General features: G+C 40.6%; 1 protein-coding gene across 1 annotated transcript; it reads right to left on the reverse strand.

Moving 5' to 3' along the window:
- Positions 1-2,238: 2,238 nt before the first annotated feature.
- On the reverse strand, positions 2,239-24,333 carry ISX (intestine specific homeobox). The gene is made up of 4 exons (XM_060779712.2): positions 23,905-24,333; positions 8,433-8,584; positions 6,100-6,216; positions 2,239-3,128 (listed from the first exon to the last, which is right to left on the reverse strand). Exons 1-4 carry the CDS (start codon positions 24,077-24,079, stop codon positions 2,892-2,894), a joined length of 681 nt encoding a protein of 226 aa, XP_060635695.2. The 5' UTR covers positions 24,080-24,333; the 3' UTR covers positions 2,239-2,891.

The raw sequence follows: 24,333 nt of genomic DNA on the forward strand, positions 1-24,333 counted from the left end.
GAAAGAGGGTCTAGCCTAGCAAACCTTTTGTATCATTACCCCAATACCCCCATGCATATGGGATATATTGAGTATGGTGATCAGATCATGATATGAATAAACATAACAGTTTAAATAATGCACCAATAAAGCCTTTTCGCGAACCACCATGAAAATTTCGGGGGGGGGGGGGGGGCTGAAGCCCCCCGAGCCCCCCCCCCCCCCCCGGCTACATGCCTGATTCTAAGTGACCCAAGGTTTCAGGGAGATTGGAACCAGAGTCTTCTCTGTGGTGGCAATGGGGGAAGTTCCCAGGCTCCCCTTTCTGCCATTTTTAAGGTTATCAGTCTTAAGAAACCACTTTTTCTGGCATCGTTTCTCCCCAGATCCTTCAATAAGACCTGGCATCAGACTTAAGAAACCAGCATTTCTGGGATCCTTCCTCCTTATATCTTTCAATGACACCTGAGTTTAAGGCATCGGATTTAAGAAACCACCTTTTTTGGCATCATTTCTCCTCAGATCCTTCAATAAGACCTGGGTTTAAGGTATCAGACTTAAGAAACCAACCTTTCTGGGATCCTTTCTTCTTATAACCTTTAATTACACCCGGGTTTAAGGCATCAGACTTAAGAAACCACCTTTTCTGGCATCATTTCTCTTCAACACCCTTTCAATGAAGCTGAGTTAAGGCACTCTTTTTAAACACTTATTTCAGTGGGAGCCACACCACCTGAAGGAGCATTGGCTATTTTTAAAAAATATATATAAATTACCTCCTCATTTTATGGTGGCTTTAGAAATGGCAAGATAACTCTACCCCATATTTGAAGTTTGCTTTATGTAACAGGCACTATCAGTGGCAGTTTCTCAAGTGTGTAGAAAGTAAATGCTTACTTATTGCTATCTGAGTCAAAAAGAAAGGCAAGCGATGCAGAAGGGCTGCAATCAGCACTGAGAATCTAGATCACCAGCGGACTGGAGCATGATCTGTCTCTCTCAGAAGCCTGTTCACAACAGAAAAAGGCAGGCCCAGCTTGGCTAAAAGACACAGCATGGCTGTTTTCTGTTCTGATTGGCAGATAGGACTCACAGGGAGACCCCATAAGGGAATGCAGCTACCTCTCTGTGCTACATGTGTAGCTGAAAGAAACAGAAAGTAGCCATGGTCAGCAGCTGTGTGGTCTGTCGTGGCCAAAAAAATGGTGCCATTATAGCTGTCTGAAAGAGACAAAAGAGCCAAACCAGCCGGAGCCCATTTTGAAAAAGACATCTGTGTACAGCCCTACTAAACACTAATGATTAGGTAATGAAACTTTCCTATATTTCTGTAAAAAGTTACAGGCATTCTTGCTGTATAAATGCTAACCATTGGATGAATTCATTCTTTATGTTTTGCTTCGCTTTCCCATTTGGTTTACCATTTCTTTTCTCAAGCATTTAAACCCCAGAAAGTCCAGTGATAGAATTTTTTTTCCATCTCATCAGTGCTTTAATCTTTTAAAGAAACAGGCTGATATTTGATCCAGCATACCTATCCCCTGCACAACCCTCATTGCACCCTCACTCCACATAAATAAGAAAAGTCAAAAACTATACCAGGTATTTCTATCCCTTTCCTTAACTGTACTTTTAGTTTTGTGAAACATGGGTCGTGCAACATATCCACAGTGAAAACACTAATATAGTCCTGAGCAGCCATTCCAATCAATTGAGCAACTCCTCTTCTTCTCCAGCCTTTTCACACCACACAGTTATAGTTTTATGATTCCACTAAAGATGCCATTGTTACTATGTAATCCTGGGATTTGCAGTTTAGAGTGGGGTATTTAGAATTCTAGAGAGCTCCATGCTTCACTAAACTGCTAATTCCACAATTCCATAGGGTGTCACCATGCAATTAAAGTGGGATTACAGCACTATAGCTCTGCAGCATGAAGGTAACATTGCTAAGAACTGTAAATGATGAAAGGCCATAATCTCAGACCATCTTTCCAAAAATGCCAGCCTTCTGTTTTAGAATCATACAAAGCTTGATGTCTTGTCTTCAGTGATACAATTATAGAAGCATCACAGGCAACCACTTGTGGCCAAATATAATTGTTCTGAACAGGTCTCTACAGTCACTTATGGATCTACCACCAAGACTCTATCCTTGGAATTATAGAATACACGGGGTCCTTCAGATGAGAAAATGTATATGTTCTTGTATTAGGACATCTAGGCAAAGTTTATTTATTTATTTATTTATTTCCCATACTTCTCATCCCAAAGGGGACTCAGGGCAGCCTCACACGTTCCATTCATCCTCCAAAATTAACTGGACAGGATCATGTAAGACAGAAAAGTCTGTCACTACAGACAACAGATGCTGAGAGGTATGAACAAATCATTGGAATCAAGAGCAGAGTGCCACCTCACCTGACTTGTGCCCCCAAAACTAGCCTGCAGTGGATGACTTTGATTCATTGTCAGTGTTGAAGAAAGATTCACCCATCAATACAGTCAGTTTTTGATTATGGAATGGTAATGAGAGCTATCTCTTCATTTGCTTTAGGCTTGATCTTGCAATTAGAAGTGGCTTGGCCATATTTTAATTAATTCCTTCCATGTTAACTGAGTTATCTCAATAATATACCTAGGAGACCCAGGTGATGGCTATGGCTTCATGCTCTTGCATCCTAACTATGCCAGTGAGATAAGTTAGATACAGAGATACTGAACAACTCATGAAGACCTAACAAGGTTCATTGAGCACCTTCATGGGCATTTAAAAGAAGAGGGGTGATCAGAATCCAGCTGATATCACCTATATAAATCAGATACGCTTTATGTTGTACAGGCTTGATGGAGACAAACATGCTCTTCAGAAAATCATAGTCTTGCTTCTCTGAGCTCTGCAAAGTTATCTTCTATGTAAAATTGGCATTGATGTGTCTCTGTGTCTTCAGTGGTGGAGGAGGGAGACTATAAGGAGGGAGGCAATCCAGGAACAGATAAGTTTTTGAGAACGCCATAGGGTCCATGTTCAGAGGGCCACATGGCAGTATATTTGGTAGGCAGGGAGTTATCGAATATCTTTGCTCAGGTGAATAATGCCATGTGTGGACACCCATTCCAAAAATATTGCTGGACATCAGACAAGGACCCTGTTATAAAGGGAAAGAGATAGAATCAACATGACTGCAGGTCTTTTGTTGAATCTAGTTTTTAATATAATCATTTTATTTAAATTTACATAAAATGAAACTGCATCAAACCCACATAAAATTACTAACAGAGTCTAATTTGAATCTAATTTTTGACTAACACAGGACTTGTCTTGTCAATTTCCTCAAGCCTTTAGCAATGAGGAAGCAACAAATTTCAGAGACTATCTCTAAATGGAGTCTTTAAAATATAGTGACAGGCAATCAGTAAGGCACAAAAGGATTCCTTTTCCTCCGATGATTGCAAATATCTGGAGATGGGGGACAGAAAATGCCTTTGCCAACTAAATAGCTCTTTCAGTTTTAGATCGTGCAGAAAATGTAAAACCAGCATTAAACCAAGTGAGGACTAGAATGAAAAAAAGATTTGGGTTGTTGTAGATTTTTCAGGCCGTATGGCCATGTTCTAGAAGCATTCTCTCCTGATGTTTTGCCTGCATCTATGGCAGGCATCCTCAGAGATTGTGAGACCTCACAACCTCTGAGGATGCCTGCCATAGATGCAGGCAAAACATCAGGAGAGAATGCTTCTAGAACATGGCCATACAGCCTGAAAAACCTGTAACAACCCAGTGATTCTGGCCATGAAAGATTTCTGACCAGATTTTAAGGTTCTTGCTCATATTTACTCTGGTTTCCACTGGTATATATTAAATGCTAATCTAGGCAGAATTTTTGGAAGCAAAAAGAAATTCATACAGAAAAGTGTAGATAATAGAAGACTGTATATGTGTATTTTTGGATTCTGCTGGGAACCACTGTTATGTCAGGATAAAGCCAGAATTGATGTATAGAGACTGGTATTAAGGGCTAGAATGTATGTTGGAGTCCAGGGTGAGAGTTGGAAAAATAACTTTAAAACATATTTAGCCATTCTTGTAGGTTCTAGGACCAAAGAACGCCTAGTTATCATTTCAGTTTATTATTTATTTGCGATATTTGTATACCGCCCTTCTCAACCCCGAAGGGGACTCAGGGCAGTTCACAGTGTTGGCAACAATACAATGCCATTGATAAAAAAGTATAAAACATCAAAACTGACGGTTACAGTGTCAAAAAATTATTTAATTTCTCATTTCTTCAATTTAGTTATGAAGATATTTATTTCCTGCCCTTTGTCAAGCAATACAATAAAACAAATCCGATGAATTTAAAACATTGTGGCATTGCAATAGGTTGTAATACATATAAATTTTGTTCTGATGTGGTGGGGGTGGGGAGGCTGAATGCTAAAAACTGTTGCCTTATATTACAAATCACCCTCTTCTCTCTACCTTCTGCCACCACAGTAGGTCCACAAATTAGCAGAAGTGGTGCAGGATGAACCAGCATTTAAGAGGGCTAGCAGATGGCTTTCATGCCAATGCAGTAGTTGAATTTTCTCCTAGGCCTAGTCTGAACTTCAAAAAAGTAAACAAAAGTGTTGAAACCTAGCATCCATATAGGTTCAGAGTAAACCCAAGGGTGGATTATCTGCCCCACTGATATGGCAACCACCAGTTTCCATTGTTGCATTAATTTGTTATACTCCTATTGTTTAATGCATATGGGGCTGCAAACCTCACAGGAAACCCAAGTACCTCAATTTTCTGCATTTCTTCTCAAAATAGTGACAGGAAATGCATCTTTGTTGGGAGTTTGGAGGCATGGGTGAGGTATATTTTCATGCGTTTGAGAAGGTTCTTCAAGAATTGTCTTTAAATTGGCCTAAACATTTAAATTTCAGACAGGTTAGGGAACTCCAGAGATGCATCTACCCTGAAGAATTAATGAATTAATGATAGGACTTTAACTGCCATTTACCAATGTAATGGTATCCTGGAAGTTGTAGTTTGGTGAGGACCCAGCACTTTTTGGCAAAGAAGGCAAAGGATCGTGTAAAACTGCAACTTCCAGGATTCCATAGTATCTCAGGATTCTATAGTATTGAGCTATGGCTGTTAAAGTAGTGCTGAAATGCACAAATTCAACAGTGTAGATGTACTCTTAGGACTTAATTCCATGAAGGGGGCAGGGAAGTATCATATTATGGTCGTGTTATGTCCTATTACATTAAAAAGCAAATTGTATCATTTCTCAGATCCCATCACACATTGATCTTTCTTGCATTGTCTTCCAAAACCATCTATTTTCAGATTTATTCCATGAGTGAGTGCAAAAAACCCTTAGGGAAAAATACTTGGGGGATATTTGACTTTCTCCTCCAATCCAGTTACTCCCAAGTATACCCAAGGCACTGGTCTTAAGACAGACACCACTTTGAGAATATTAGCCTGTCCCCTCCAATCCTGTTACTCCTGAGGAGACAGGAGACAAGACAGCCCCCCTCCCTTTTTCTCTGGGCATCTCTCCTTCCTCCCAATCTCATTGCTCTCAATCACAGAGGTCAGAAAGAAAAGTTAAAAGGCTACCAGTAGTGCAATTTTGAAAGCTGAGCTTACTATGAAGGAGAAATGACAGAAAAAGCAAAGTGGCGATATATTGAAATTTCAGTATTGTTAATCATTAAATTTATTTTAGAAATTATCACAAAGCAGGAGTTTGGGAGAGAAATGTCAATGCTTGGTAGGAATAGGAATGCCCATTTCTCCACGTCACTCACGGGCAAATCTGACAGATCCCATCCAATGTGTTTTCCACCATTTCTCTAGTTTTATAGTGATTCCTGAGCTCAGAAATGATTTCTGCTAGTCTTCTCCCCCCACATTCTTAATACAGTACTTTGAAAACACTTCCCTAAAAAGCATTATGGATGCAGGGGGAATTCTCCCTGCATTGTGTGATGGGTTCGGTTGTATTTTGTTTCCTTAAAGTTTTACAAGTGTTTAGAAATTGGGGGCTGTGTGCCATAACATCCTTAGTGCCATCATTGTATGGTTGTATGGTCCCCTCCAGGTAATAAGATACTTACTGTTGTATCAGGGTTTGGAGCAGGAATGTAATTAACTTCAGTTAGATGCTGCAGCCCACCAAAATTGCCAAACCTTTCATGCTTCCTCCACTTTGCCCTTTGGTTTTGGAACCAGATCTATGTATTGAGAGGGGGGGGGGGATAATGATTAGTTTCAGCAAGTGCTCATTTCTTTAAAGTAAATAACTAAATGATATTAGAAGAAATACTAAGGACTTCATCACACACAATAAAATCAGTGTTTCTACACATTTAAGAATTGGCAACCTATGGAACCCATCACATGACGCAAGCCTAAACTATGGGTTTCAGGTATTGCACCATGTCTGTAATGTGGGTTTTCCCACGACTCCTAAGTCAATTGGTAATTGACTTATTTTTCAATTTCCCATGTAGAGACATGTAAAAATGCCCAATTTAACATATGATACCTGTTTGTAAAAAAATATATATGATGATTTTGTCATGAAAGGAGAAGCTGAGATCGGCAGTATAGAATCCTTTCATCCATCATAATTTTTAGAACCAATGAGGTAATTTACGGTATATATTTTTAAACAACTGCTAATGCTTCTTCAGGTGGTGTGACTCCCACTGAAATAAATGTTTAAGAAGAGTGCCTTAACTCAGCTTCATTGGAAGGATATTCTGCTGAAGTTGAAGGATTTTGAGGGCAAACAAGCCCAGAAAACTGGTGTGGTAAGACTGATGCCCTAACTACTGCAGTTGAAGGATTTTGAGGGAAAACAATGGGGGAGCAGACAGTGGGGGAAGACCTATGTATCTCATGTGATGACAAATAAAATTGATAAATCTTAAATAAAGTGAAGAAAAGAATTATATGTGATAGGGGTAGGAAAATCTTCTGTTTAATTTCAGAACAAGGAGTGGTGAAGCTTAAGGGAAAGCCAACAATCTCAAACATTTTACTTATCCTATGGGATGAAGTCTTAAAACATGAAATAAAAATCTTTGGTGCTGTATTAAAATGATTTCATACTCTTTATCACCACTGCATGCTAGAAACTGACTGAGGCCCCTTCCATACTGCCCCTATATCTTGGAATCAGATCCCAAATGATCCAGTTTAAAGAAGATAATCTAGGATCAGATCCTGGGATATAGGCAGTGTAGAAGAGGCCTGAGCAAACTTGGGCAAGTGCTTCTCTCTCAGCCTCAGAGAAAGGCATGGGTAAACCTCTTTGAATCAATCTTGTCAAGAAAAATCTGTGGTAGAGTGACTTAAGGTTTCCATAAGTTGGAAATAACTTGAAGGCGTTGGAAAGCACAATAATAACAAAGCTGCCCTGCATCTTGTGTTGGGAGAAAGGTGGGGTACAAATAAAATAAAATTAAAATAAGAAAACACTATTTTGATCATAAAAAAACTAAACTGATGTAAATGTTGGAGGTTGTCAAACAGGAAGCTTTGGGGGAGCAGTGATGAATGCAAGCAGATCAACAAAAGCATGTGCAAGAAAAATTCCACTTCTGAAATGGAGGGAGTAAGACTTTTCTGAATTACAAAACCCACGATCCTACAACCACGATTTCTAAAAGCCATGCTGGCTGGAAGGTTTTAGGATCTGTATTTCCAAATAGCAACTTATCCAGCATCTGGAAAGGTTATTATTTGATTTAACCATTAAAGCAGGACTGAGAGGTTGGAGTTGTTGTTTTGCTTTGTTTTAAGTCTGAGGTGCATCTAAGGATTTATGGTTCAGTTGCCACAGAAATATATTTCTTTGTTGTTCTGATGGAGGCTGCTTCAAAGAACTGTCTCTGGGGAAATGAAGCTTGTTCTGCCAATTTGCCAATTTTCTGATTCAGCCTGATGGCAGCTGGCTTGAGTGTGCCCATCTCTACTTAGAAGTGGAGTTGTTTGGTGCTCTCCCTCCCAAAAGATTAGTTTGATCTAGTATACAGTTTTACAACTGAATCAAAGCTCCTCACTCCAAGAAAATGAGCTGAACTGCAAATGCATGACATTGAAACTGTTTACTGGAAAGTCAATTTTTGTCAGAGAAATGTATTTCTTGATACAACTGGGATAATAGCAAAAATAGTCATTGCGGCAATGTAACTGTTGTGTATCTAGATTACAGAGATAATTGCATCAGAAACAACAAAGCCTTTTCTTAGATTCTGTCATCACAGCTTTCATATACTGAAAACTGGCAGCATTCTCCAAAGAAAGCAGAAAGAAATATATTACATTGCACTACAATAAATGGAGCAATCTGGCTGTTTTCTTTGACAGACTATGAGTAACAACAGCTGATCAGCTAACTTCCAGGTGGGCTCATCTGACATCCAAAGGAATCAAAACTTACTTGGACCCTTGTTTCTGGAAGATTGATCTTTGCTGCCAATTGATTGCGGATGTTGACATCTGGATAGTGTGTCATTTGGAAGATTCGCTCTAGTTCCTGGAGTTGATCTGCTGTAAATGTGGTCCTGATCCTACGCTTCCCTTTTCTATCATCTGTGCAAACAAGAGAAAGGTGCATTTCTTAAAGGGTATGTCTGGAGAGCTTGGCCAATGGCCATATCATGTGATGGATTCTTGGAGTGGTAGGCTGAAGATCTATTTTGCATTAAAATCTGAACACAATGAATTCATCCCTCATCCTAGAGATTACTTCATTTGTACACACTCCTTGGTTGTAGGAATATGGAATGGCTTCTATATATCTCTGATGGCTTCTGGGGACCTGAATGTTACAGCGTGTCATAATATCCAGTATCTACTGTAAAGCTCATTTTGGCCACTAAATCCATACCAGTCTGGAGGTGATCACACTCTCCATCTGCAGCTCATGGCAGTGGTGGGGTACTGTCTACACATTTTAGCTGGGATGAAACCCAGGTCTGCTGGACTGTCACATTATCATCCCTGTTGATGTCACTCTTGTCAGACAGCTGCAGAGCTCTGGGAAGGTTCCTGGTCATTGCAGGCACCTTTGTGTTGACACTAATAGAGGTGTCCACATAATCAGGAAAAAGAAGAGGGGTAACACAGGCCTGATACATCCATCACTTTTACCTGTACTGATGAGAGCAAGGAAAGCACTGGGGAGTGGTTGCAGCCAGTTTGGACAGCAAACTGATCCTCATTTGTGCTCTCCCGACACTGTATACAAATTACTGGGCTGCTCTAGAGTTTTGACCAAACTCCAGGGCAACCCCAAATTTTCTTAGTGTGGGGCTAACCCCATGATAAAGATTTTTGTGTACAGTATATGCAAAATCACAGATTTTTGTTTACAAACGTCATTACATACCATTCACTTGCAGCAATGAAACAAAGATTTATATCCCTAATGTGTGTGTCTGTATCACATTTCTATTGCACAATGAACAAGGCAGTCCTAAAACCGCTGCAGTTCACATGCTCCAGTCATGCAACCCAACCAGTTTCCAGCACTGGAGGAAAAAGCCTGTTCTCAATTTTTAATTTCTACAAATTAATCTTTCATATCATCAGTTGCCTTGAACAAAACAAGGGAAAGCCAGCCCTCTGAAATGCAGGAGGATCCCATCTGGGTTCAGTCAAGAGAGAGAGGTAGTAAAAGTGACTTCCCTAATGTACAGGGCAGTAGAAGGTGGCAATTTGCTGGTGGTAAAGATGGTGCTTTGTCTGGCCTTTCCCTCAATGAATGAGCAGTCAAACAGACGAAGTACTTACAGTGGAGATAGCACCTAATGGTGGAGTAGAAGAAAAATCTTTGCACCCAAGTCTGCTCTCATCTGACAAATTTATTTTTAAATGTATTTTGTGATCGTCTATGAAGTGAGATGCTCTGGGTCTCTCTCTCTCTCTCTCTCTCTCTCTCAAGTATGAATGCTCTCTTTGTGTGAAACTTCACACCTACAATGGTATGAACTTTATCAAAGAATCTGACAATGTTTGGGTTAGCTAGCCCTCAGAGTTATTGTCTGGAGAACATGTTGGCCCCTGAGAATGAAAAGCTTATTGTGTGATGTCTCCCTGAAGACTGCAAACAGCATTGCTGGTGTTACGGTATTCTTCATCTTGCTGCCTCTTACTGTTTGGCCTGGCAAACATATTTCTGATTTGCAGGGTTGCATGGGGACAAGAACAACGTGTGCAGTTTGGATGCCTGCTGAGAACAGACATTGTTGCTGTTTTTATTTATTTCAAACTGGAACTCATCAGATTAAAAGAATAAAATAACCTGCGGTCAGCTGTGGGCCAACAGAGACTGTGTGGACAGCCTTTGATTTCAGCTCCAAAATGAAATTGCTGCTGATATTCTTCCAGGGAGCTAATCAAGAATTTGCCAGTAGGAAAGTGAGATGATGCATTTTTGATTAAACTTAATCAGTAATTCTGTTTATGCTTCAAAAAAACAACAAAGAAAAATGTAGGGTGTAGGGGAACAGGAAAAAAGTGACAAATCTGTGTTTGTGTTCATTCCCTCAAGGTGATTTTTTCCCCTTTGGCTATAGCTCTGAATATTAGTACATGCCTCTGGGACTTCATCTTAAGAGAGTCCACAGCAAACAAGAGTATTCAAACTACAGTCTAATCAAAATGTGGGGGAGGGGAAAAATAAAAGGCTAGTAAATGTTATTTGTAATGCTGGATTTGCAAATTTGTTTTCTGTGTCCCTGGAGAAATAAGCCTACATTGCTTTTTAAAAATTTCCATATGCAAAAGATGATCATAAAAGAGGAAGACCACATTCCAGAGAGAGAGAGAGACTCAGGACATCATCACATTGATGAGTCCCAGCAGAGCGATTTGCCAGCCTCCGTGGCGGATCTGTGGGGCAGTGGGGTAATCCTGCCACTCCACCCCCCACCTCGCCCACAACAATGCTTCCCCGTCACACGTGGGGAAGTGTTGTTGTGTGGCTTCCATCTGCATTGACTCTATTGTTCCCAATGGAACATGGGAAGCCTCCCATGTCATGGGTGAAGTGTCATAGGATGTTTGCACCACAGTTGGTCAATGGAACCCCGCTGGAAGTTAGCGTTGCATCATGTGATGGGCACTATGAGGTTTGGCCGATCAGCTGTGCGGCAAGCATCCTACTACTCTGGCAGCCCCTGTGTAATGAAGTCATCAGTCAAGGAAGCCACAACACTGAGTTTAAAATTCCTGAGCAGGGCTGTTGATAGCAAAGCTATTTGGATATCTTTCATCTATAGGGTCAATAAGTATAGACTTGATTGTGTTAACAAAAACAAAAATTGCTGAGGGGAAATAATTACAAGTCACTATTTTGCTTTCTTTTGTGATGAATTGCTTGTAAGCAATTATATCTGGAGCTAATGGGGAAAAAGAAACTGACGGAACCATAGTGTGTGGATGCAGATGTTGTGCCATGAATGACACCCCTTCCCAGGAATGCAGAACAGTGACATAGGGGACTGCTTTGGAGGCTTTTTCTCCATGTAATGATTATATCTCCTCTTAGCACTAACCTATACTGATACTGTCAGCCTGCATGGACTATCAGTGATTGTATCATGGATTATTTCTTTCCTAAGCAGGTGTTTTGAGGGTGATTGCAACTCTAGATCAGACAGCTAAGTCACTACAAATTGAGATTTTTGGAAGGACCATCTCTCCCTCGGGCTGTGTATCACACCTAGGTGTAATGGTGAACATTTCTAAAATGATGACCGTCCCATGAATGTGTAGCCCTGTCTATCCATTAAATACACACATAGAGACATGTTGGCATGTCACACTTCAGTGAAGCAAACCAAACTGACTTGTTTACATAAGGAGATGAGTCTTCTCTAAGATTCCTTGTCTGAGCTAAAGAGCCTGCTTACCAATTTAAAAGACCTTGCAGAGAGACTGAGAGGTGGGAGAATGGTGCCGTGGTTAATTTTTATTAGAGGAGCTTTTCACCCTTTATTAAAAGGGACTAGCATAGTGGGAGAGAATGGCTCTAATTGGGTACATACAAATTGCTCAGGGTAAAGCCTTCTGCTACTGAAGCACAGCATTTAGCATCCTGCTGCTATCTGCTAAGGCATTGCAGAAATGGAGCAGCAGGATGTTGGGATGTTTAAAGGCTCCATTTCATTTCTCTCCATCCAGAAGTTTCAGAAAAAAAGCTGCCGCCACCCAGATGCCAATCACAATTGCTTAATTATTGGAGAAGACAGCTGGAAAGAACAAGCAGAAGACCCCAGGCACTATGACTGGAAAAGCTTTGAATATTTTTTTAAATGGGATATTTCAAAAGGGATCACAACAAGGTCTGGGGACATGTTCTCTTTTTTCTGATTCCCCCTCCTTTTGTGAAGAAAAAAAAAGTGAATTGCTTACATCTGCTAAAAAGGATCTTGCTGAGTCGCCAGTGCTTGGTGGAAGAAAATATCTTTGGAGGTCAAAAAGAAAGGGAATCACATTTTGACCAGCTTTTGTTGGAAAATGGTATTTGCTAGAACTGATGTTATGCATATGTATAGATCCGCTCTAGACCAGGGCATGTTAAACTTTCCCAGTGCAACCCTTTTCTGCCTGAGAAATTTTTATGCGATATTAGATATATAAGTATTTAAACTCGGTATCAAAATCAAATATTTACTGATAATAATTCTGCATTTGCAAGGCTTGCTAAACAGGTTGATTTCCCTTTTTATGAAATATAACTGAAACATTTTTTTTGCAAAGTCCACTGTAAACATTGCACATTGTGGAGCCCCCAGTAGTGCAGTGGGTCAAACTCTTGTGCCGGCAGGACTGAAGACTGACAGGTTGCAAGGTCGAATCCTGGGAGAGAGAGCAGATGAGCTCCCTCTGTCAGCTCCAGCTCCCCATGTGAGGACATGAAAGAAGCCTCGCACATGGATGGTAAAATATCAAAACATCAGGGCATCTCCTGGGCAACATCCTTGCAGATGGCCAATTCTCTCACACCAGAAGTGACTTGCAGTTTCTCAAGTCACTCCTGACACACACACACACACACACACACACACACACAAAGCACATTGTGTAAATGTCTAAAATAGCCACTGGGTTTTTTTTTTACTTTTTTTTGCAATCTCAACATTGAACTTATTTGGGGTCAGGACCCAGAGTTTAAGAAGCAGTACTCTAGACTAATGTCATATATGTGGCCAGTGAACATTGCTAACAGGCACAATCCACTTTCATCTAAAATCTTCCAGATTTCTGTTCTAGCCTCAAGCTTTCCAGAGGCGTCAAGCTGTTCTCCATGAGTATAGGACACTGAACTATATATACCTTTGAAGAGATCCAACACAATGCTTCTTGTATTTAATGATATATTTTAAGACAGAGAAAGTTGTTTTTGTTGTTTTGTTGTTTTTGTTGTTGTTGTATGCCTTGAAATTATTTGTGACTTCTGGAGATCCTGAGATGAGCCTATCACAAGGTTTTCTTGCAAGAATTTGTTCAGAATGGGTTTGCCTTTGCCTACCACTGAAAGTTGGTTTCCATGACTGAAAAGGGATTTGAACCCTGATCTCCTAGACTCCTAGTCCAACTTTTAAAACACAAGAGCACACTGATGCTAACTATAGAAGACACTTGCTTATTTAGAGAATTCACTATCATTTCGCCATGATGTTGTGAGGGGCAACAACTTCAACCACTTCCAAAGTAGTTTAGGCAAACTGGTGGAGGATTTTATTTATTTATTTATTTATTTATTTGGTACACTTGTATACCGCTAATATCTCAGCCTAAAACGGCGACTCATTGCGGTTTACAACATTTAAAAACAACAATAATTCCGATTAAAAATATAAAACACATACATGTACAGTACACAGTATTGGGCCACCAATACAGACCAATGCGTCTCTTAGTTAAAATCATAATCCAATTTCGTTGTCTGTGATTGCCAGTCTGTGATCCAAAAACTTCATCGCATCGGATTAGCCGAATGCTTGCTCAAACATCCATGTTTTCAGTTTTTTCTGAAATGCCATCAGCGAAGTGGCTGATCTTATCTCTATAGGGAGGGCATTCCAAAGCCGCGGGGCCACCACAGAAAAGGCCCTGTCTCTCATTCCCGTGAGCCGCACCTGTGAAGCAGGCGGGGTAGAGAGAAGGGCCTCTCCCGAAGATCTTAGGGTCCTGGTGGGCTGATAGGCCAAGATACGTTCGGATAGATATGTAGGGCCAGAACCGTTTAGGGCTTTAAAGGCCAAAGCCAGCACTTTGAATTGGGCCCGGTAGCTAATCGGTAGCCAGTGGAGCTGGTACAGCAGAGGAGTTGTATGCTCCCTACGCCCTGCTCCTGTTAATACCATGGCTGCCGCCCGTTGGACTAGTTGGAGCTTCCGGGCCATCTTCAGAGGCAACCCCACGTAGAGAGCGTTGCAGTAGTCAAGGCGGGATGTAACCAGAGCGTGGACTACCGTGGCCAAGTCAGACTTCCCAAGGTACGGTCGCAGTTGGCGCACGAGTCTTAACTGTGCGAATGCTCCCCTGGTCACCGCCGAAACCTGGGGATCCAGGCTCAGCGATGAGTCCAGGATCACACCCAAACTGCGAACCTGTGTCTTCAGGGGGAGTGCGACCCCGTCTAACACAGGCTGTAACCCTATATGAGGATGAGGCTACCCACGGGTTTTCTTCACAATGGCCGTATATAGACACTAGAAGCAGAGGGTATATATACCTCTGAGCACTAGTTGTGGGGAATAGGATTGGGAGCTTGTTATTGTATTCATATTCTGGTTGTAGAGCTGTATGCCTCAACTAGCATGTGTAGAACAGAATGCTGGAGTAGACATCCCTTTAGTCTTGTCCAGCTCTTTATGTTGCTATATTTCTCTATTTTCAAGCTGACTTTTACTACCTGTTATTATTTGTGCCCACAAAGTGTATACATCAATCAAGAACAGTTGCCTATTAACACTTCCGTCTCATGACCTCATCAGATGGGCCGCCCAAATTGCATGCATCGTGGTGAATCCGGCAGTGCCCATTGGGGGTGGGGGTGGGGGAGGGACTCATTGCTGAGTCCCTATTCCATGGGGAGAAGCACTGTCCACCTGGCTTTACCCTATTGACTTCTATTCACTACGGCATGCACCATCTCACTTAGACTTTTACAACGGAGCCTCATCGGAAGTTGCTCTACATCGTGGGATGGGAGCTGGTTGGCTCCATCATAAAAGTATAGGTAAACTGGTGCATGCTGCCAAAAAGAACCTCATGTGATGAGGTTGTCAGATAAGTTTTCTTTAGCTTCAAATCTGCCATTACCTTGCTATACCTAGCCTTTGCTTTCTACTGATATAAGATAAAACTCTTTTCAAAAACAATGGATAAAAAGGTATCCCCATTCCCATTTTACATCTAAGAATAATGGGGGTGGGAGGTAAAATCCTTAGGCCAACATTTCTCAGCCTGTGGGATAGGGCCCTGGGGGAGTCATGAGGGGGGTGTCAGAGGGGTCATCAAAGACTATCAGAAAACACAGCATTTTCTGTTGCTCATAGGAGTTCTGTTTGTAAAGTTTGGCCCAATTCTATCATTGATGGGATTCAGAATGCTCTTTGATTGTAGGCAAACTATAAATCCTTGCTACTACAACTACCAACTACCAGTGTTCACATTTGGGCGTATTGAGTATTTGTGCCAAGTTTGGTCCAGATCCATCATTGTTTGAGTTCACAGTGCTCTCTGGATATAGGTGAACTACAACTCCAAAACTCAAAGCCAATGCCCACCAAACCCTTCTTGGCATACAGAACTCCTTTCTGTTGGTCATGGGAGTTCTGTGTGCCAAGTGGAGTTGGTAGAGTTCAGAGTGCTCATTGATTGTAGGTTAACTATTAATCCCAGCAACTAAAAATCCCAAATGACAATATCAATCCTGCCCCCCCCCCCCCAACCCCATCACTATTCAAATTTGGGCGTATTGGGTATTTGTGAAAAATTTCATCCAGTAAATGAAAATACATCCTGCATCTCAGATATTTACATTACAATTCATAACAGTAGCAAAATTACAGTTGTGAAGTAGCAACAAAAGTAATTTTATGGTTGAGGATCACCACAAGATGAAGAACTGCATTAAGGGGTCGTGGACTTTAGGAAGGTTGAAAACCACTGCCTTAGGCTGCAATGCTATGTTCTTAGATCAGTTTGGGAAAGGCCAATAGAACCACTAAAGATATTTGAAAGGAAATGCTCTATAATGTTATTATTTTATAAAACAACCCTATAACCCAGGGTCTATTATCTGGAGCTCTGCAGCCTTGACAGTAAATTACCTGACAGTCTTATAAAATGAAATCCATATGTCTGAAGTCCTACAAAATTTAAGAGAAGAGACCAAAACCCGATTGGCATCTGGGACTATTTGTTCTGCCTGGCATGCTTCTGCACAACTTCTGTTCCGCCCTGGTAGCTCATTCTTAGGATTGTATGGATTTGTTGTAGAGATATACAAAGGGACTTCTCACACTGCTTTTGTTGGATTTTTATTTCCCAGGGAGATGAGAAGAAAGAATGGGTGGCATTCACTGGTGGTGAGGAAAAATCCTGTGTTCAGTTATGGACTAGTTCCAATGGGGGTCTCTTTCCTTGGTTATGTTGTTGTCCATTCATTCAGTTGTCTCCGACTCTTCGTGACCTCATGGACCAGCCCACGCCAGAGCTCCCTGTCGGCCGTCACCACCCCCAGCTCCTTCAAGGTCAGTCCAGTCACTTCAAGGATGCCATCCATCCATCTTGCCCTTGTTTGGCCCCTCTTCCTTTTACCTTCCACCTTCCCCAGCATGATTGTCTTCTCCAGGCTTTGCTGTCTCCTCATGATGTGGCCAAAGTACTTCAACTTTGTGTCTAGTATCCTTCCCTCCAATGAGCAGTCGGGCTTTATTTCCTGGAGGATGGACTGGTTGGATCTTCTTGCAGTCCAAGTCACTCTCAGCAGTTTCCTCCAGCACCACAGCTCATATTACATGCAGCCTTCCAAATGTTTTTGGATGTCTATATCCTGCATTTCTTGCCTTAAAGCTTTCTGACTATGGCTAACAAGACCCAGCCTTTGATTCAATTTCCTCTCCAATCAGTATTCTTGGCCAACTCTGGGCTTCAATGCCTCAGACCCTTTCACACTATGTAATCATAGCCCGATGGTTCCACTTTAACTGCTATAGTTTCATCTTGTGGAATTCTGGGATTTTCAGTTTAGGGAAAGGGATTTAGAATTCGCAGTGAGTGAGCTCTAGTGCATTACCAAATTACAAATCCCAGAATTTCATAGGTTGCTGCCTAACCCTTGCCCTCTGGATGTGTTGGCCTCCATTCACCATCAACCTGGCCACCACATCCATTAGCAGTGCTGGCTTTAGATGAAAAAGTGTTCAATCCACCATATCTGGACCAGGTTAGGGAAGGCTGGCCTAACTGGATTACTTTTGGAATCTGGGTAAGCATGAATTTGCTTCTCGAGATGCTGCCTTTCCTCCCCAAGAGGACATGCTAGTTGGATTTACAATAATGGTGCCACCCTTCACAGTGGGAAGAAGATTACATGGGACTGGACCATTATCTATGTAAAACTCTATGGAAGTTGCCCACATCTTGTATTCTTTCTTATGTGGGATGTCTGGAAAGGATGTCCAACTATTTCTCCCCAGATGTTGGTGCTTGGCTGGTAGACAAATGGATCAGGCTCACAATTTGATTTTGAACATGGTGTTTTCAATTTAACTACCAAGTTTGAACAGATTATCTTGAATTTCTCTCCTCTCTGCTCCCAATATAAAAAAATACACTGTTTACTTGGAAAGGAGTTCTATGCTTTGAAGTGCTGAGCAAGAGGCAGAAATTCAACCAATATTTATGATTATTACATTTCTTCCTAAAGTCCAGGGGATTTAAAAAGTATGATTAACTGGAATGATTATAGTATTTTTATAGAAGAGGTACTTAATGTGTAGCAACTATCACTCCCTCACAGCTCTGTACAAGCCTTTAAACAGATCAATGCATTTACTGATGAAACTTAGTATTCATCTTCAAATAAAATTTTTGAGGCTTCTTTCAGTTAGGAATGAAAAAATAAATAGTAATCAAGATGCTGATAAAGAAATGGTAGTTAAATTTAGTTCATCCTTTCTAAGGGGTTCTGCCTTTCTGGTAGTTTAGGCTTCTCTTGCAGTCTTTTGCAGAGAAATTATTTTACAGAGGATAAAGAAAAAGTGGGACAGGAGAAACACAAATGTTAAGAGCAGACAAAAGGGTGGAGGGAGAAAAGGGCTTTGGAGCCAGGGTGACATTTTCTTTGGTAAATGTAGCATTTGACTTCCAGAAATGGTGACATTTTCGCCTGGCACAGGCTGAGGGAAATGTTACTAATCAGTTGAGAAATGGCTTTGAGGTTGGTTTTAAATTGACTTGGCCCTAGAATGGTTCCTTTTTTGCTTCTGGGAACATTTTGTTTTCATTGTAGAAATTCAGTTGCTATTTCTTGTTTTCCCAGTATTTGTGGCTGGTATCACGCTTAGCAATGTTGCCTCCAAGTCAAACCATGTTTTGATGAATCTTATCTTAAAAAGAGACAGCACACTGGCATTTTTGTTGTTCTGTGCCTTCATGTTATTTCCAGCTCATTTCCAAGTTAAGGTGAACCAATTGGGTTTTCCTGGCAAAGTGGGTTTGTTGTTGTCCTCTAGGGCTGAGAGAATGTGTCTTGTCCAAAATCACCCATTTGAGTTCCCATGGCTGAGTGTGAATTTGAACTCTGGTCTCTTGAGTTACCATAACACTGCACTGGTTGACATATTAGCATGCTTTAATGTAAGGGTCTCCACAAATTGCATGCATATGAAGCATACAAAGTTCAATTTTTAAAAAATGACTGGAAATGACCCTCTAGTTCAGTGGTTCTTAACCTGTGGGTCCCCAGATGTTTTGGCCTACAACTCCCATAAATCCCAACCAGTTTACCAGCTGTTAGGATTTCTGGGAGTTGAAGGCCAAAACATATAGGGACCCACAGGTTGAGAACCATTGCTCTAGTCACTGAGACTGCATCTTCACTTGCCTGAAACAGTGATGCTGATCAAGAGTAGGGTACTTTGGATCAGTATAGCTGGAGATTACACTGTGCAATCCCAATCCAGCCCAGCAGCTGGGTGGCACTCACAGAACTAAACGATACCAGAACTGGTATAGCATCACTCAACCACAATTCTTATATTGCCCCACTGATCTGGCATTTGCGGTGCCCACCAGGTACAAAAATGCACCGTTCACCTCTCAGAATTTGTAATGATGATATCCAAAACAACGAAACAATACAAGAGTGGGGAGAGAGGAAAAGAGGCATTTCTCTCTCCTTTCTGCCTTTCCTTCTCCGATCACCTCATCACTCTAGCTATTGTCTGTGTAGATATTGAGTGGTGACCAGCACCATTTCTATGCCCAGTGGGCATCACAAATTCCAGATTTACAGGGCAAGACATGAACCATCCCTTGTCCCCAGGCTGCCTGAGTCTGGGGAAAGCAGGATGGCAGTATAAACATTTCTCAAATAGAGCAGCACAACTACTTACATGAGCCAGAAGTCGTGCTTTACTCCAAATAGTCAAGGAAAATTCAGAGCAATCTGTGACTTCTACTAATTGGTTCAAAGATGCATTAACACAAATCCATCTGTGGGTTGTGCAACTGTCACAGAGCTGATTTGCCACTTTCTTTCACAATAAAAGTGTCAGTGAAGATGCACCCTAGGTCAGTTCAGTGTCCCCATTATCTTGGCTGTTAGAGTAGCAGCTCAGCACATGAGAACAGCCTTTTCCTTGTTTTACAAGCCATTTAGAGTGTTCGGGCAAAAAGGGGGCATACAAATGTCACCACTAAATAAACAACAGAAGGAGAGAGGAAAATGACAATTGGACTGAATGATTATTTAAAAGATCCATAGTATGTTAGTGTTTATGGTCTATCTTACACCTCTCTATCACCCTACCTGCTTGCTTTGGAATTTCAGAGGTCAAACACCTGCTTAGTTTTAGTCACATATATCATGAAAATTTGCTTTTTTGTATTGTCTTTGCTTTTGATTATTTTTTCTTCACTTTTGACTTTAAAATAATCTTTAAAAAGGAATTTCAGAGGATGTGGTAGAAAACTAACAAAATACAGATGTCAGATATATACAGGGTGACGCAGCATAACTTCCTTTTTAAAAATGCATGCCATTCAGTCGGTTGAAGACATAGCGGAGCGCTAGTGGTCTCATTCGAGAGGCGGGAGTATAAAGTTTTGTATTGACACCGTTCAGTCACCATCATGCATTGGAACAGTGAGGAGCGTGCTTTTGCCGTTGCGGCCTACTTTTTGAGTGGATTTGGAGTGGCCGGCCCGCTCTCCTTTACCTTTACCTTCATATATATCTATATCTATATCCATCTCTATCTATCTATCTATCTATCTATCTATCTATCTATCTATCTATCTATAGATATATAACTATATATAGATATGGTTGCATTCAAGATTTTAATATGATTAAATTTTAATGATGGGCTCTAGTGCAATAGGTTATTTCCATATAATACGTGTCTGATGCCAACTATGACAGGAATAGGTTTCTTTTTGTAGAAAAGCCAAAAAAACTTCCTCTTTTGCCTCAAAGAGTCCTCATACTATTTGTCACCCCAAGCTTTTACTTATCTGATGAAATTTCCAGATCTTATGTTTGGTTTCTTAGCAAAAGAAGAAATGTATGGCTTGTTTTGTCAGGACAGATCTGACACTTTCTAAGATAACACAGATCATGTAATTATTGAAACTGACTGGAAGGGGCTCTTCAGAATTTGAGACAGGGGTCTTTCCTAGACCTATCAAAGACTGACTTTGGGAACTTTTACATGAAAGGTATAAATCTTTTCACTGATCTATAATCCTTTCCTAAAGCTCTCTGTTGGTATTTGATGCAAGATAAGGCTGGACAGACATCTGATTATCAAGGTCTGCTTTGCAGTTTAATGCAATCTTCAATACATCAACTGAAGCCTACTACAAAAGACAGAGATTTTGGATTTTTAAAGATTCAAAGATGTTTTCTGAGCAACAATGGCAGCTGTTGGCTTTCGTGTCATTGGGATGACGAAGAAGCTATTTAAGGGGTTAAACCTATTTGGAAGACATGGTTCAGTTTCTTGAGTTTTCAGTGATTTACCGCTACATTGATATGGAAGCCATCAGCTACTCTGGGTTGAGCAATCCCCATTGAAACAAGCTGTGCAAAACTGAGGTGCAAATTAAATTCAACCATATCTCATTTTCTCATGTATACAATTGCTTCCAATGTGTCAAAATCAAGGACAGGAAACCCTTTTAAGTTTTGCTTTCTCTCAAATTCATTGTTCTAAACCTCACACTCTTTCTAGCCCAAATATAAAGCTATTTTCAAATGTTCAAATGTCTTCAGAAGAGAAATGAACAGAGATAATTCCTGAACTAAACAAGAGAAAGAAAACTGACAATTCAAAAGGTACAGCTGTGCCCAGCAAGGAGAAGAAGCTCAGGCCCATTCTCACTACAAACGTATACCAATATGATTCCCCTTTAGTTGCCATTGGAACATCATATGGAAACCTGAGATTTGAAGAGACACTGAAGATCTGTAGGAAAAATTCGAATCTTCCCCATATTGTAAATAGGATGGTAATAATGTGGTCTATTGAATGCAAGCAATGGTGGGTATAATATGACACATACAATGTAGTGATCTATAGCATAAACGGGACCCTAAAGTGCCCAGCTACCATTTTAATGCCAAAAATAAGGAACCTTTGAGGAAAAAGAAAGAGAGGACACTAATTCATTAATGGTATAGTTGATATGGTAGAATTCCTAGGAAATAAAACACACACACACACACATATATATAACACCCTGGGCTCAGATGAACAAATCTATCAATTTGGGTTTCTCCTATAGTCAATTTATTTTCATCTCAAATTAATTCTATTATGAATATGAAGAAATATGCAAATGTAGGGATATACATAGAAAATAAATGAATTCTCACTTCTCTCAAGTTAAATTAATTGCTCTGCCCAACTAGACTTCATTGCAAGAGCATCTAGTATATCTTCACAGCATGGAAAATAAGTGTTATTATTCCAATTTTAATTACTGCTCTGTTTGCACATAATTTCTTCTAGTCACAGTCCTTCCCCATCCCCAAAAGAATTCATGCTGAGGTTCTCTTCAGGTGTTTGGCTGTAGGGTCTTTTAGTTTCCACTACCCTTTTTTTAAAATCCTAGACAGACAGTTTTGCAATTTGTCCCATACTATAAAGGCAAATGTCAAATTTTCAGTTCCTTTCTTATAGTAGGAATAAGGTTCAGCTGTTATATGTAGGGTGGCCAGATCAAATAATTAACAAAGGCCACTGCAAAATGATGAGGATTGTCTATGGATTTGTTTCTCTACTTTGTGTTGTTGGTGCCTTTCTGGTTGTATTGGTGAAGTCTTCAAGTTGACTATGACTTATGGTGACCACCTTATAGAGGTTTCTTGGCAGTATTTGTTGAGAGAAGGCTGACTGATGCTCTCCTCTGACAATGAGAGAATGTGATTTCCAGAAAGTCACTCGATGGTTTTACATGGCTGAGTGGGGATTTGAACCCTGCCCACTACAAGTATAAATATAGCATAACAAAGTTGTCTTATGAATTAAAATATTGCTGTCAACATCCTTCCTTTTCAAATTGACTTGATGAAAGTGAACAAATTTAAGCTCAATCCAGACAAACAGCCAGAAGGCAGATCAGGGTGAAGTTACATTTCCCCTGAAATCTAAGCTTTGTAGTTTGTGTGTGCTTCTGGACTTGGATCTGGATCTGGATGCCCAGGTTTGGGCCATGGCCAGAAATACATTAGCACAATTAATACTCGTGCACTAGCTGCACACATTCCTTGATAAGTGATATGACTACATACATGGACAACTTTAACATACTGTACATAGGGCTGCCTTTGGAAACTATTCAGAAACTTCAGTGGGTCAGAAATGCTGCTGTTTTCCTGTTGACCAGGGCCAGTTAGAGTGACCAATCCGGTAAAGGTTTTCCCATGACATTAAGTCCAGTTGTGCCCGACTCCGAGGGTTGGTGCTCATCTCCATTTCTAAGCTGAAGAGCTGGCATTGTCCATAGACACTTCCAAGGTCATGTGGCCAGCATGACTGCATGGAGCACTGTTACCTTCCCGCCAGAGTGGTACTTATTGATCTACTCACATTTTGAAACTACTATATTGGCAGAAGCTGGGACTAACAGCAGGAGCTCACACTGCTCCCGGATTCGAGCCTGCGACCTTTCGATCAGCAAGTTCAGCAGTGCAGTGGTTTAACCCACTGGGGGCTCCTGACCAATCTGGTACTAATAGAAAAAAATAATAATTGCATTTCCATACTGTTTCTATCCACCGAGTTTCTGTGAACAGTACAGCATCTCTACACATTTAAAAAAGTATGATTATCCATGATAACTTAGAATAGACCTTCATTGACTAGAGAAGAATCTGAATTCTATCTCTGCCCATTGTGAAAAAGTAAATACCTTTAGGCTCCAGTCATTAAACTGATCTCAGTGGGATTTCCTTCTAGATCAGCATGGATAGAATAACACTGTAAATAAAGCAATGTTGATTGACCACATATTAAGAATCATCTTGTATACCTATCAGATAGCTGTTTTAAGCAACTGAGAACAGAAGGTTATGGCTCTTTTAAATAGCAAAATCTAGAGTCAAAGAACTATGGCTCATAAAGTTTCATAAACCAGAAAACATGGTACCTACTTACCCTTACATATATCCACAAGTGGCTCTGATTTCAGGATCTGAGCAGCCTCGGTGGGGTTCCTGCAGATCATGGTGTTGTGTAGGCAAACTTCAGTGGAGGTCTTTTTTAAGATCTCCTCAATGGAAAAAGATAATACTGGCTTCTCTTGCTTGCCACATTCCTTTAAGCTACTCATCTTTATTCCATCATGAGAACAGCAAAACTATGCATCAAATCACATTTCATACTCTTTTGCTGTTCATTTTATGCAGGAATAAGGCGTTGTTAGTTTCCTTGCAAATGTCTTCAAGAAATTAAAAGAAAGAAAGAAAAAAGGTTCACTTTCACTTTGCCTATGACACTACCACAAGATTCAGAGCAATGTTGAATCATAAACTAGACAAATGCATGAATAAAAATAGCATTGTGGCCCTAACCGTCCCCAAAATC

The sequence above is a fragment of the Anolis sagrei genome, chromosome 5 (assembly GCF_037176765.1).
Source record: "Anolis sagrei isolate rAnoSag1 chromosome 5, rAnoSag1.mat, whole genome shotgun sequence".
Taxonomy (NCBI): domain Eukaryota; kingdom Metazoa; phylum Chordata; class Lepidosauria; order Squamata; family Dactyloidae; genus Anolis; species Anolis sagrei.

Coding starts and splice junctions, on each gene's coding strand:
- ISX (XM_060779712.2), bottom strand. CDS start 24,079: ATGAGTAGCTTAAAGGAATGTGGCAAGCAAGAGAAGCCAGTATTATCT. Junction 6,217..8,432: donor TTCCAGAAACAAGGGTCCAA/GTAAGTTTTGAT, acceptor CTCAATACATAG/ATCTGGTTCCAAAACCAAAG. Junction 3,129..6,099: donor CTCCAAACCCTGATACAACA/GTAAGTATCTTA, acceptor CCTTTATAACAG/GGTCCTTGTCTGATGTCCAG.